This window comes from Salvelinus alpinus, chromosome 10 (genome assembly GCF_045679555.1).
Source record: "Salvelinus alpinus chromosome 10, SLU_Salpinus.1, whole genome shotgun sequence".
Lineage (NCBI taxonomy): Eukaryota > Metazoa > Chordata > Actinopteri > Salmoniformes > Salmonidae > Salvelinus > Salvelinus alpinus.
Window position 1 is genome coordinate 51972200 of NC_092095.1, and position 15627 is coordinate 51987826.

The following is a 15627-nucleotide window of genomic DNA, read 5'->3' on the forward strand; positions in this document are numbered from 1 at the left end:
TGTGTGTATGTGCCTTGCAGACAGAGGGGTCTGTCGTGTGACTCCCATGCAAGCCACAGCAGCTGAGTTCTCTCCGTGTGTCTTGACTCTTAAGGAGTCAGTCTGCACGCTGACAGATGTTTGCCATACAGTCCTGTCAGTTGGTGAAGCAGTGGCTCCCTGAAAGCCTAATCTACCATTAACTGAACATCGCCCGCTCAAGGATGGCTTGCTTTGAAGCGCAGGGAAATACTTTCATTCATTTCATCTTGCCCTAGTAAACAATGGAATGTGATCTAATGCTTGCGTTGGTAAATGTATTATATCTACTTTACTAACAAGGTAAAGAGAAATATTTGATCCCGTAGACAATGATATATATTTACCAACCACAGACTGGTAGCCAATTAGTCTGTATTACAAACATATGGTATATATTGTAGTCATACGCTTTGCTGGAGGGGATTGTTTTCTTGTGAACAATTTAATAGGATATATAAATAAATCTTGGGATTGAGACAGACATCAGGCTTAGAGGTGAGTCTTGTTCTGTTTTTAAGTTGTCCTGTGTTTTTTATTTACTTTTGATATACTGTCTGTACACCACAATAAGAAATAGACCAGTAGCTGTTCCATGTCACCTAGGGACAAGGACAAAAATGGTCTGTCCATAATCTGGAATAGACAGTAACACATTTTCACAATGCCACACTAACAAACACAGCATTCCTTGATTTGCAACCTGCAGAGAGGATCAATGAGGTATTCAACACAACAATAAGAGAGCACAGTGTTGCCTTGCCTCCTGTCCCCCATCAGCACTGAAGAGAAAGAGAGCTGATGGTAATATATCCAATTACTGATTTCACTTATAACGCCTTTAACAGCTCTCCAACCTTCAGCAGAGAGCAGACAAGGTACGAGGTTGCAGTATGTCTTCAACATGGTGGTGTCCATCTTGGTTGACCGTCATGTTTTGGGAGATTCCTGAGGGTGCGTCACAAATGGCACCGTATTCCCTTTATTGTTCTATGGGACCTGGTCAAAAGTAGGGACATATTTACAGTACTATTCAAAGGTTTGGACACACCTACTCATTCAAGGGGTTTTCTATATTTTTTACTATGTTCTACATTGTAGAATAATCGTGAAGACATCAAAACTATGAAATAACACATATGGAATCATGTAGTAATCAACTAAACTCTTGGCATTCTCTCAACCAGCTTCACGAGGAATGCTTTTCCAACAGTCTTGAAGGAGTTCCCACATATGCTGAGCAATTGTTGTCTGCTCTTTCCTTCACTCTGCGGTCCAACTCATCCCAAACCATCTCAATTGGGTTGAGGTCGGGTGAGGTCTGGAGGCCAGGTCATCTGATGCAGCACCATCAATCTCCTTGGTCAAATAGCCCTTACACAGACTGGAGGTGTGTTTTGGGTCATTGTGCTGTTGAAAAACAAATGATAGTCCCACTAAGCGCAATCCAGATGGGATGGCGTATCGCTGCAGAATGCTGTGGCAGCCATGCAGGTTAAGTGTGCCTTGAATTCTAAATAAATCACTGACAGTGTCACCAGAAAAGCACCATCACACCACCTCCTCCATGCTTCACGGTGGGAATCACACATGCGGAGGTCATCTGTTCACCTACTCTGCGTCTCACAAAGACACGGCGGTTGGAACCAAAAATCTCAAATTTGGACTCATCAGACCAAAGGACAGATTTCCACCGGTCTAATGTCCATTGCTTGTGTTTCTTGGCCCAAGCAAGTCTCTTCTTCTTATTGGTGTCCTTTAGTAGTGGTTTCTTTGCAGAAATTCGACAATGAAGGCCTCTGATTCACGCAGTCTCCTCTGAACAGTTGATGTTGAGATGTGTCTGTTTACAGTGGCGATTTTAGCATGTACATTTTTTTGATTCATGCCAGCAAAGACACTACACAACACTAAACAATACAACACTAAACAATACAAGCGGTGCCCACAAACTGTTAAAGTTGTCCCAACAGCAGAGCTTTCTTTTTAGCACCATGGAGTGAATCCTTACCACCGCTACATCTGGCTATCAGCGGAGCCTTGTCTGGCAGCAAAACAATTCATTCAGTCTCGTTTACTGCCTTTTAAAAAAACATAGCTAATACGGCTGACTTGCTTAAACAAATGTGGTTTCTACTGACAATTGAGATGTACAAACCATGGCTTAAGGGAACAATGAGCAGATAAGAGGCATTCCATAATTTCGATTGTTCAGCACTTTTGAAATGTACAGCGACAGAATGCAGAACATGGGCCGCTCTTACAGTATTTTCCCTGTACACCAAGTCAGATAAAGGGGGCATATAAGCAGACATTGAAACCTCTTACAATATTAGATGATGACATTTCTCAAAAACAGGTTATAGGCTACATGTGCAGCACCACCGAGTCAGAACAGTAACGTTAAGCGAAATAAGAGATGAAAATAGACCAAATGATTAGGGTGAGGCACATGGGCTACAAACAACTTACTACACAACATACACTTAGTATTACTTTCTTAGCTACAGCATATATATCTCCCTTGCAAATTACATCATTTATGCAGCAGCATACAATACATTTTTCGATTCACCTTGCCTTGTGATGTGCTCACTTAAACATGAAGGTGGCGTGGCGGTTTTGTCATCAAACTTTGTCATCAAAGTCTGGCATTTTCTGGTGGGAACTCTGGGGGAAAAAACACACAGCCACTCCATTGAATAGCAGGCTACTGTTACTAATTGCTTTGCACTACTTGCAGTTAGCCACTGATTCCTTCCAAATGACTCAGTCTTTATGTCCAATGGCCGATGAACACCGATACGTTTTATCTATAATTTCTCTTCATTATTTCTCTTCATATGACAAGTATTAAAAAGGATTTGCTAGTGATTGACTTGATTCATGATGATGACTGCTAGCTAAGACTTTGAAAGTAAGATGTGGACATGATCAGTCCAATCAAAGCTACTGTACATATAAGTGATTTGACGTCATTTTATCTGTGGCCAATTACCTTTTTTTTTTTTCACCTTTATTTAACCAGGTAAGCTAGTTGAGAACAAGTTCTCATTTACAACTGCGACCTGGCCAAGATAAAGCAAAGCAGTGCGACACAAACAACAACACAGAGTTACACATGGAATAAACAAGCGTACAGTCAATAATACAAGAGAAAAAAAAGAAAGTCTATATACAGTATGTACAAATGGCGTGAGGAGGTAAGGCAATAAATAGACCATAGTAGCGAAGCAATTACAATTTAGTAAATTAACAATGATAGATGAGCAGATGATGTGCAAGTGGAAACACTGGTGTGCAAAAGAGCAGAAATGTAAATAAAAACAATATGGGGATGAGTTAGGTAGATTGGGTGGGCTATTTACAGATGGGATATGTACAGCTGCAGCGATCGGTTAGCTGCTCAGATAGCTGATGTTTAGTTAGTGAGGGAAATATAAGTCTCCAGCTTCAGCGATTTTTGCAATTTGTTCCAGTCATTGGCAGCAGAGAACTGTAAGGAAAGGCGGCCAAAGGAGGTGTTGGCTTTGGGGATGACCAGTGAGATATACCTGCTGGAGCGCGTGCTACGGGAGGTTGTTGTTATCGTGACCAGTGAGCTGAGAAAAGGCGGAGCTTTACCTAGCATAGACTTATTGATGACCTAGAGCCAGTGGGTCTGGCGACGAATATGTAGCGAGGGCCAGCCGACTAGAGCATACAGGTCGCAGTGGTGGGTGGTATAAGGGGCTTTGGTGACCTTGAGCCTTCTTGGATTGGCACTTCTAATATAACTCTATGGCAGAACCCAAGGGGAAATATTTTTAGAGCTCTAACCTTAGACTTGGGGGTGACGTACTGTCCCATGAGTGACAGAAAACTGAGCCAATCAGGCGCAACGCTCTGTATTTTCTGCTGGCTTGCCCCACCACCACAGAAAGCACTGACCTAGGCTGAAACACCTGCATTTTGGAGCTGCCTTACTCAAGAAAGTAAAAAATAGATCATGTTTGTATTTAAAAAAAAAATGTAACCAGACAAGTCAGTTAAGGACAATGTCTTATTTACAATGACGGCCTACCGGGTTAACTGCCTTGTTCAGGGGCAAAAGGACAGATTTTTGTCAGTTCAGGGATTTGATCCAGCAACCACTCGGTTACTGGCCCAATGCTCTAACCACTAGGCTACCTGCCACCCCAGATGTGGCTTTATTTATGCGGCTTTAAATAAATTATTTTTTGTAATATTGTTTGCAAACTGATATGTGACACATATTAATGCCAAAATAACAAGCAAAACAGGCAAGCCTAAAAATGTGGGGCTCAAAACAGGTAGGGCTCTGCCCCACCTGCCCTGAATGACGGGTCGCCACTGGTCTGTTACTTGAACTATGTGAAGCATTTATTTGGGCTGCAATCTGAGGCTGGTAACTGATTAACTTATCCTCTGCAGCAGAGGTAACTCTGGGTCTTCCTTTCCTGTGGCGGTCCTCATGAGAGCCAGTTTCATCATAGCATTTTTGTGACAGCACTTGAAGAAACTTTCAAAGTACTTGACATTTTCTGTATTGACTGACCTTCATGTCTTAAAGTAATGATGGACTGTCGTTTCTCTTCGCTTATTCGAGCTGTTCTTGCCATAATATGGACTTGGTCTTTTACCAAATAGGGCTATCTTCTGTATACCACCCCTACTTTGTCACAACACAACTGATTGGCTCAAACACATTAAGAAGGAAAGAAATTCCACAAATTAACTTTTAACAAGGTACACCTGTTAATTGAAATGCATTCCAGGTGACTACCTCATGAAGATGGTTGAGAGAATGCCAAGAGTGTGCAAAGCTGTCATCGAGGCAAAGGGTGGCTACTTTGAATAATCTCAAATATAAAATATATTTAGATTTGTTTAACACTTTACTACGTGTTTCCATATGTGTTATTTCATAGTTTTGATGTCTTCACTATTATTCCACAATGTAGAAAATAGTACAAATAAAGAAAAACCCTTGAATGAGTAGGTGTGTCCAAACTTTTGACTGGTACTTGGAAAAGGGTGCAGAATTGGAACAATTTAAAATGAAATGTACTGCCCCCTACCTGTGTAGAGAGGACTAGTCTCCATGATCTTGGGGCTTCGACAAACTTCAAAGTAAAGTAAGGAAATTAAATTAAATTCAAACGTTTTTTTTTCTCTGTGGGGATGTGTTTTTTCATGTTCAGAAACATCTGTCCTTCCCTTGAGATATTTTGCTCTTTCTGCATGGAAACATGCCCCAGGGGAAAACTTCCTTGAGCGGTGTTCCATAAATATGGTCCCAGATTTGTTGATTGCAGCATCATGATGCTATTTGTTAAGTTACTACTTGGTCTGAAAAAAGCACACAGGAAAACTATCATTTACTGCTGACTGTGTGGAGGAAATATGATATGGAGGTTTTCTGTGTTGTCTTTGAGGAAATTCTTCTGTGTTTCTATGACATCGTTGATCAGGCTTGACAGTTGTTTGACAGTAACAATTTCCACTTTCTGTGTAAAGACATTTGACAGAAAAAACTCAAATTATCTCAGTAAGAGAAAGCACAATATCTTAGACGGACACTACTCTAGATGTAGCAATGCTCAGTCACACTTTATTTGGATAGTCCAAAAAGTCATTTTTAATTTAACAAATTCTTATTTACAATGACAGCCTTTCCCGGCCAAACCCTAACCCGGACAACACTGGACCAATTGTGTGCCGCCCTATGGGTCTCCCAATCACGGCCTGTTGTGATACAGCCTGGAATCGAACCAGGGTCTGTAGTGACACCTCTAGCATTGACATGCAGTGCCTTAGACAGCTGTGCCACTCGGGAGCCCTAAACACACTGTCAACAAACTATCTGTTGATTAGCAAACGCTTCATATGGTTAGGGCTAGGTTTAGAATAAGGGTTAGGGTAAAGGTTAAGGTTACGGTTAGGGTAAGTGTTAAGTTTAGGGCTAGGATAAGGTTGTGGTTAGTAGATAGTTAGTTGAAGTGTTACTGATAGCTTGTAGACCGTCTGTAGAGCATCTACAGATGGACTATCCAAATAAAGCGTTACCCATCCAACAAACATATCACCCACACATTAAACGAGAGAGAATGACAGAGTGCTTCTGTTTGGCTGGGTCTTCCTTTTACGACATTCCTGAACCGGCACAAGCAGGTTTTCCTCCAGGGAGGAATGTTTGTTCTCTGGGCCTGTGGGGAGACTCCTGCTTCCACTGCTTCTGATTCTCTTCCCGCTTCTTCTGCCCACTGCTTCCCGAGACTCAGAGAGACATCTGGGACTGAGACGGAGACCATGGCTTTCCACAACCTCTGTCTGCAGGTTCTACTGCTAACTGCCTTCCTCTCCTACTGCGCTCACTCAGGTAAAACCCTTCCGTCACTCTCACATTCATATTGTACATTTGGGATTGAGTGTACTCACTGACCCATCACATGAATACTGTAAATTTGCAGGTTGATGCATTCAAATGTCATAGTATGTTGCCACGTGACAAAATTGTTATGTAGAATAGAGATTCGGAAAAGGGTGCCTGCACGCCCGCCTCGATATATTTTCCCCATCTCACTCTTTTTTCGAAATTGCTGAGATTGGCCGAGACAGGATTTCTTCTTCTTCTTGAGGACAAGCGTGACATCTGATTTTGAAAGAGTTCAGTGGCTATTCTATCCGCCTTGTAGCCACCATCTTGGATGCTCTGTAGGAAGCTTTGATTTTTGAAACTCACCGGGAGAAAGAATAATGGCTAAAAGAGAGAGAGGGAGAAAAAAGGAGAGGTAAACCAAGAGAATAGCAAGAGGGAGGGAGAGTAAAAAAAAAGTGGGGAGAGAGAGATGGATTGAAGTATTTGTGTGTGGAGGACAAAAGGAGGTCAAACCAGACCACAGCTCCTGGAGGTAGGATTTCACACCCTCGTGTCACATTGTTTGTCCGTGAATATCACCCTCCTACCGTCTACTGTCTGCTAGCTAGAGCAGGAAGGTCTCACTACCTCTCTAACTGGCCATCTAATATCAAACCAGACCCCACTGCATTTAAAGAACAACATTGATACAACACGTCCATTACCCTTTACACTTGTGGGAATGGGCTTATATGGATAGGGCTACATTGAAATGTTTCTTACAGAATAAATATGAAAAGCATATGCATAACCATGGTAACAATTGAATTGGAACAGTTTGGAGATAACGGGTACATGATTAGACCAAAGTTGGGCACACCTGACACAAGACTGAATCCAAACATTACACTGTTGATTTTATGTCCATTTTACTGTGCTTTTCCCTATATTTGTTGAAAACTAAATCCTGAAAATACTCTGGATATATTCTGTAACATGATGATAATATTTCTGGAGAATGTGGGGTAGGTGCAACATAAGACAAAAACATTTAAATGGTTTGAGTGAGAGGTCTAACTGGTGTCTCCAAGTGGTCACACACCTAAGTAATTTCAATGCACTTTTATGACTCAAAGAAGAGTCTACAATTATATGTTTTTATTTTTATTCTTTAGCTCTCCTAGCTGTGCCATTGAGGAACTACAGCAAACACAGTCATAGTTGTTTCGTTTGGAACACAACCCTGCATCCCCGCCATCACACAATTACTGTTGTTGTTTACGCAATCCAAAAACGGTCCATTCTAAATCTCAACCTAGGTCAGGTGGGCATGATTTAAAAGTGTGTTCTATTGCCAACATTATAAAATATGATCTTACAGTGTTAGGCTTTCTCAGGGCAATTCAGAGAAGCAGAATTGTGGTGCGCATTGAAAGGAGTGTTCTTCAAAATTACTCTAACAGGCTCATTCTGTTCAGGACAACCCAGGGTATGATGATATGCCATCTTATAACTGTACATCAAACATAGTGATCATAAACGTTGACATCGCATATGGCAAGAGTTTTATGATTTGGAGATGTGAAGTGCACATTTGGACTCACAGATGTTTGACTTGCTTGTTTGACATCAAAGCGGCATTTATTATAATCCTCAACGTCTCACCTTTCAAAATACATAGAGTCCTCATCATTTATTTCCCCCACTCAGACAACCAAAAAGGTGCTAGAGTTGTCCAATTCCCAGGAAGGATGGGGGTAACTTCTTGTCACACGCGGTGCTCAAGTTCAGAACGGCAGTCATCAAAACCCATGCAGAGCTGTGAAGCGCGGAGCCTGAGCTGTTAATTTGTTTTAGAAGCTTGCGGTTTGTGTTCATCTTGCATAGCACTGGTTGAAAAATAGAAATACCAGTGCTAGAATTCCATTGTTGCTCAACGGACCTTCTAACGTGTTCTTTGGGTTGCTTTGGTAATACTTTGATAACTGGAGTGTTTTTGAAGTATTTGTGTGGTGAATGGGTATGAAGGGAGGGATAAAATACATGTATATATATATATACTAAAGGTTTCTATATACTGCATAGGTTTGATGTCTTGATAGGAGAATTGTAACACGTAAATGTTATAAAACAGAGCTGCTTCAGTGTTAGATTTCTTAGATACTCTTTACATGAACTTTCTCTCTGTCATAGGGCATAATAATAATATACACTTAGTGTACAAAACATTAGGAACACCTGCTCTTTCCATGACATAGAGTAGACTGACCAGGTGAATCCAGATGAAAGCCATAATCCCGTATTGGTGTCACTTGTTAAATCCACTTCAATCAGTGTAGATGAAGGGGAGGAGAACTGTTAAAGAAGGATTTTTAAGCCTTGAGACAACTGAGACATGGATTGTGTATGTGTGCCATTCAGAGGGTGAATGGGCAAGACAAAAGATTGAAGTGCCTTTGAACAGGGTATGGTAGTAGGTGCCAGGCGAGTGTGTCAAGAACTGCAACGCTGCTGGGTTTTTCCCACTCAGCAGTTTCCCGTGTGTATCTAGAATGGTCCACCACCCAAAAACATCCAGCCAACTTGACACAACCGTGAAGAGCACAGGAGTCAACATGGGCCAGCATCTTGTAGAGTCCATGCTCAGACGAATTGAGGCTGTTCTGAGGGCAAAAGGAGGTGCACTCAGTGTACGTCTTTCATAATAATTATATCACAGTTGATACAAACTGATGTGATGTTTAGACCAAGTACAATATATCCGATTTGTCTTTATTTAACCTCTTTTGTCTGTGCGTCTCCAACAGATGGCACAGCGGAGAGCAAGCTCCACAGACTACTGAAGAAAAGAGATGGTAATATGGATTATGGCTGTTTTTCATTAGACACATCTCACAGCTGAGACCACACACACACTGACCACTGAGCCACACTACATCCACATGTCTGCGTCATACATGTCAGGAAAACAATTCACCTTTCACTTGCTTAGTTAAATAAAGGTTAAATAAAAAATAAATACAAATAAAAAATAAAAAACTTTATCGACAAATCCACCTCAGGCGGTAAACTTTTCACACTTGTCTAGCTTGGAATAGCCCTGCCAAGTTCAGACAGACCTCCATGGCACGCAACACACGCAGTCCTCTGTGGGATGAGTGCCTGGATTGATAAGTGACAGTTTCAGATGATGATGGCTTTATGAGTCTTATTAATAATCTAAAAACACCCGTTGATATTTATAGAGTGTCGCTGATGCAGCCTTAGGCTCCTCTCCTGTCTGTCCTGGCTGCTGCTGGTCGGTCAGAACCACTCAATCTCTCTGTCACTGACAGCTCCCCTGCTCCCTACACACTTCCCCTGCCTCCGACCCTGCTGTAGGCAAACAGGTGTGCTTATTGACTGTTCTACATCCGCAACTTGTCCCTTAACCTCTCCTACCTGTATTTCCTTAGTGGGCGGAGGTATGAAGCCTGTGGGGGTGGCGGTGACCCCTTCCAAGGCCAAAGAGTTCCTGACCTCCCTACGGAGGCCCAAGAGGAACATCTGGGACCGCAGCAGGCCAGATGTGCAGCAATGGATCATGCAGTTTATGCACATGGGCTATGACGAGGCGGTAGGTGCACTGCACACTGCACCCTTCACAATACACTGCACTCTGCACACACAGATGCTTTACCCATTGGTCAGTAAAACATTCCTACAGTCCTTACAGTAATCCGATCTAGTTAAAAACAACTGCATCATATACTATCCTGTATTATAAACTGGGTGGTTTGAGCCCTGAATGCTGATTGGCTGACAGCCGTGTTATATCAGACCGTATACCACGGGTATGACAAAACATTTATTTTTACTGCTCTAATTACGTTGGTAACCAGTTTATAATACCAATAAGGCACCTCGGTTGTTTGTGGTATCTGACCAATATACCACGGCTAAGGGCTGTATCCAGGCACGACGGAAGAACAGCCGTTAGCCGTGGTTTATTGGCCATATACCACACCCCCTCATGCCTTATTGCTTAAATATACAATTCCATGTGATATTACAAATAACTGACTTACAGGAAGAATGTACAGCACAGTACAAGCACATTCCTATTATGTTCCTAGTTATGTTCCTTGTACCTTTAATCTAATCTGAATTATTTCCCTTTAATATGGTTATAGAAACTCTACCTATTTTTCCATCCTTGTATAAGTCACATGGTGGCATTTACAGGAATGATAGGTGAACATATGAAAAGGTCAGTCTTTGTGTTTGCTTTAGTCTCATACAGGCTGTACAGAGACATGACTTCCCGTCTACAGCAATGTCTTAGCAACACAACGCAACTACTCCGCCGTCTAGACAGTTCTATTAGTGTGTGTGTGTGTGTGTGTGTGTGTGTGTGTGTGTGTGTGTGTGTGTGTGTGTGTGTGTGTGTGTGTGTGTGTGTGTGTGTGTGTGTGTGTGTGTGTGTGTGTCTAACCTCTCTCCACTGTCCAGACAGCTCTATTATAAGGTGTGTGTTGATATTTTTTATAACAGTTAGCGAGGCTGTGTGATTGGGTTAATGTCGGTATCTGTGACACCTGTCTCCTAGCGGGCTCAGCAGGCTGCCCCCTGTGTGTGTGTGTGTGTGTGTCAGTTCATCCCAGCTCCAACATCAGTCGATGAGGGGCCATAATATTATTCTCACATCTGCGGCCATCGTCCAACAGTGGCAGACCTGTCCAAACCGTCTCGCCACATAAAGCCCCCTGACTTCAGAAATGCCTAATAGAAAACGTGTCAGTTAATTATTCAAGACGAACGTGAGGTTGCCCTCTAACGCCAGTAATACTACAGCTCAGACACACTATCCCTTCCAAAACCTCATCTATTCAAACATGTTTACACTACTTTAGGTTTATTTCCCACTGGGGTCATACATTATATTCTCTTCCATTCAAAAGTTTGGGGTCACTTAGAAATGTCCTTGTTTTTGAATGAAAAGCACGTTTTTTTGTCCATTAAAATAACATCAAATTGATCATAAATACAGTGTAGACATTGTTATTTTGTAAATGACTATTGTAGCTGGAAACGGCAGATTTTTTATGGAATATCTACTACATACAGTAGGCGTACAGAGGCCCATTATCAGCCACCATCACTCCTGTGTTCCAATGGCACGTTGTGCTAGCTAATCCAAGTTTATTATTTTTAAAGGCTAATTAATCATTAGAAAACCCTTTTGCAATTATGTTAGCACAGCTGAAAACTGTTGTTTTGATTAAAGAAGCAATAAAACTGGCCTTCTTTAGGCTAGTTGAGTATCTGGAGCATCAGCAATTTGTGGGTTCGATTACAGGCTCAAAATGGCCAGAAACAAAGTAATTTCTTCTGAAACTCGTCAGTCTATTCTTGTTCTGAGAAATGAAGGTTATTCCATGCGAGAAATTGCCAAGAAACTGAAGATCTCGTACAACGCTGTGTACTACTCCCTTCACAGAACAGCGCAAACTGGTTCTAACCAGAATAGAAAGAGTGGGAGGCCCCGGTGCACAACTGAGCAAAAGGACAAGTACATTAGAGTGTCTAGTTTGAGAAACAGACGCCTCAACTGGCAGCTTCATTAAATAGTACCCACAAAACACCAGTCTCAACGTCAAGAGGCGACTCCGGGATGCTGGCCTTCTAGTCAGAGTTGCAAAGAAAAAGCCATATCTCAGACTGGCCAATAAAAAGAAAAGATTAAGATGGGTAAAAGAACACAGACACTGGACAGAGGAACTCTGCTTAGAAGGCCAGCATCCCGGAGTCACCTCTTCACTGTTGACGTTGAGTACTATTTAATGAAGCTGCCAGTTGAGGACTTGTCAGGCGTCTAACACAACGTGCCATTGGAACACAGGAGTGATCGTTGCTGATAATGGGCCTCTGTACGCCTACCTAGATATTCCATAAAGAATCTGCCGTTTCCAGCTACAATAGTCATTTACAACACTAACAATGTCTACACTGTATTTCTGATCAATTTGATGTTATTTTAATGGATAAAACATGTGCTGTTCTTTAAAAAACAAGGATATGTCCAAGTGATCCCAAACTTTTGAACGGTATATATATATTTAAAAATGCACTCATTGTACTGCAAGTCACTTTGGATCAAAGCATCTGCTATGATATTATTTCATTGTATCTCCAGTTGTCCTTGAGATGGATCTCTCCAACTGCAGCTGTCACACAAATACACACTACCTCTTCTAACACCTTGTCTATTCACTCTCATTCAAACAAGTTCACGAGTCTTCTAGCTTGATTTCATTAACGTTTAATCTCTTGTTGTCCATCCATCCCACAGAGGCTTGAGACTGACCTGTCCTACTGGATGGACCTGGCCCGGTCGTCAGACCAAGGTCGCCAGCACCATTATGACGAGAACGCCCCCATCGGGCCCCAGGACCCCGGTTCCTACAGACACGGCGCCAATGTCAATTATGACTACTATTAATTGGCCCACTGTGATTTACTCAGCTTCTCTGTCTCAACATAAAAATCACATGAGCGTAAAGGGATAGTTCTGATATTTTACATATTAAGATATGTGTTCCCTTAGACTACTTCAAAGGAAGGAAACAAATGTGTTATGTAAAATCGCTGAACTGTCCCAATCACATAAGTGCTTCCCTCTCCTGCCTTCTGCAACTTATCCCTCTGATGCTATTCTGCACACATACAGTAGTGTAGCCTTCTCTGTAATGCAATAAATAGAGCTAAGACATGCTTGTCCCAGACTATGGATTGGGTTTCACTGTCTCTACATTGTATCCTTTGCTGTCTGGGAGATTGAGACCTGCTGATGTACATGCTGTGATGGGACCAACAATGCATTGGGTTGATCTGTCTGAATAACTAAATAAAGACAGTAGTCAAAACCTTTAATAATTCATGACTCTTGTACATGTTGTGTCCAGTGTGTGGTGAACCAGCAGACCGTACAGATACAGGCAGTACCTCAACCAGCCTGTAGATTGGATGCCAATCTATCCCTAAACTGACGCAAAAAAACAAAAAAAACATTGTGGTGAAATAATGGCAAACGGGGGGGGCGACACAGCAAGCTGAGGAGACGGCAGCACCAACCACAGTCAACAGTTTAATGGAAGAAAAAGACGGAGGTTAAAAGAGAAGAGAAACTAGGGAGTGAGTGCTATCCCTTCTAACCTGTGGTTTGTCCCACTGAAATACATTTTCTGTAGGATTGGGATGAGTTAGTGCTATCCGGGATCCTTGGGATGTCCATACCCTAACCCTAACACTACCCTAACCTTAACCCTTACCTAACCCTAACCTTAACCCTTACCGTAACCATTTAAAATGTCAACTTCATTGTTGAGTTGGGACATCCCAAGGTTCCCAGATAGCACTGACCGATTTGGACGGTTTCTGCTACTAATGTGTAATTAATGTGTGTTGTGTTTGAGTTGTTTGAGTTGCTCCCTGTGATAGGGCTGCCTTATACAACTGTCAAACAGTCAGAAAGTAGCAACAGTGGATGATAAATGTTCCACTCTGAAGCACAATGGAATATCTGTCAGTGATGTGTTCATGTCAATAGTCTCTTACAAATAATACATAGTCTTGTAGTGAACTATTGCATTTTGCAGTAGCTGTACACACACACACACACTAAACAAATCTGAAGGGGGCACGACTTTGTAGACAAGCAGCAGTATGGACCGGGAGTAAAGTTCTGAGCCTTATGTTATTGCTTTCAGATCCCTAGCTTACATCTCATAAGTTCTCCTAACGTGCTACGAAAAGTCATTTCTGAAATAAGCTGTATACCATCTTGTCAAAACTACATCTCTGTCAACACTACACCACTCCCTGCTCACCACAGGGACAGAAGCCATAATATTTGTTCTGAGAATAGCTACACTCACACATCACTGTTTCCCATCTTTCTAATTCACACAAATCAGCCTTATCGCACGCAGCCAGTTAGATTTCCTGCCCCTAATTGATAACACAAACAAGTTGATCTGTCATAGATTTGAATAATAATGCACATGTGTTGTGATAACATCCATACTAATTTCAATGTTTTGATTCCATAGAATGTCACTTCCACTTATCACATATGTTCTTGTTGGAATGAGCAACATGCGTCTCTGATCCTGCTCCTGCTCCATTCTGCTCCGTGTAGTGTTATTCAGATGTTGTCCAAAGAGGGGCGCTAGAAATCACACATATGAGAGATGAGGCCACGTCCAACTGGGAATTATGTTCATAGAGAAACGTTTAGTCAAGTGTGGAAATGCACGTGGTTTACCATGCATTTGATCAGTTAAGGAAAGTAATTGAGCGCAAATATTTACTTTCTCGTATGGTTTGGCTGTAAAGTATTAGTTTAGATGGTAAAGTCTGCATTATTTGGATAAACATACAGATGCCCCAACAGATAAAGGCTAGACAAACCATAAGGAAAGACATCATGTGACCAACAAATCTAGGACACCATAATAACAGTTATTTGTGGCCATCATAAAATCTCATGAGTAACTGCATTCAGCAGATCTACTCCCTTCCCATAGACTTTTTATGTTGTTTTCCCCCTGCTCCTCTGAATCAAATCCAATTTGATTGGTCGCATACACATATTTAGCAGATGTTATTGCGGGTTTAGCGACATGCTTGTGTTCCTAGCTCCAGCAGTGCAGTAATATCTAACAATTCACACAACTAAAAGTAAAATAATGGATTTAAGAATTATTAGGACACAGGATCTCTCTATCGTTGTTATTCTACTCTGCTTCTATTTCTTGCCCACAGGCCATCAACAGATCACTATGGATTCCCTCAGGAGGCTAAGTCACCCAATCTGAGAGATGATTAAATATGCATAATAGAAAATAAAGAAAAAGTTAGGTTAGTGAATGCTATAGGATGTTGTCACCTCCAAGTGTACGTCCCAAATGGCACCCTATTCCCACCATAGGGCTCTGGTCAAAAATAGTACAATATAAATAGGGTGTCATTTGGGATGCATGCTTGTGCAGGGCAACAAGAGAGCCATGGTCCCTCTCTGTGGAATGCTTAAGGAGGGTCTTGTGGGCTGGAAGCTGTGTTTTTTGTGGCGTAATGGCTCTGGTTACTAGGTGTCAAAGTGCTTGGGCAGAGAGAGACATCTCATCCCTCAGGGTTGCTTGGAGCCCAGGAACAGCAAGTGGACACTATGCCACGGGTCAATGTCTTTTGTTGTCCATTTTCTGCCT

General features: G+C 41.9%; 1 protein-coding gene across 1 annotated transcript; it reads left to right on the forward strand.

Annotated features, from left to right (window-relative positions):
• Positions 1–6178: 6178 nt before the first annotated feature.
• Positions 6179–13298, forward strand: LOC139532222 (augurin-A-like). The gene is made up of 4 exons (XM_071329586.1): positions 6179–6400; positions 9187–9234; positions 9835–9995; positions 12711–13298. The coding sequence occupies exons 1-4, from the start codon at positions 6211–6213 to the stop codon at positions 12858–12860; spliced, it is 549 nt and encodes a 182-aa protein (XP_071185687.1). The 5' UTR covers positions 6179–6210; the 3' UTR covers positions 12861–13298.
• Positions 13299–15627: the final 2329 nt, after the last annotated feature.

What these genes read in the sequence shown, in the direction of transcription:
- LOC139532222 (XM_071329586.1), top strand. Translation starts at nt 6,211, where the DNA reads ATGTTTGTTCTCTGGGCCTGTGGGGAGACTCCTGCTTCCACTGCTTCT. An exon ending in CTCCTACTGCGCTCACTCAG is followed by an intron (nt 6,401 to 9,186) that starts GTAAAACCCTTC and finishes CGTCTCCAACAG; the next exon opens with ATGGCACAGCGGAGAGCAAG. An exon ending in ACATGGGCTATGACGAGGCG is followed by an intron (nt 9,996 to 12,710) that starts GTAGGTGCACTG and finishes TCCATCCCACAG; the next exon opens with AGGCTTGAGACTGACCTGTC.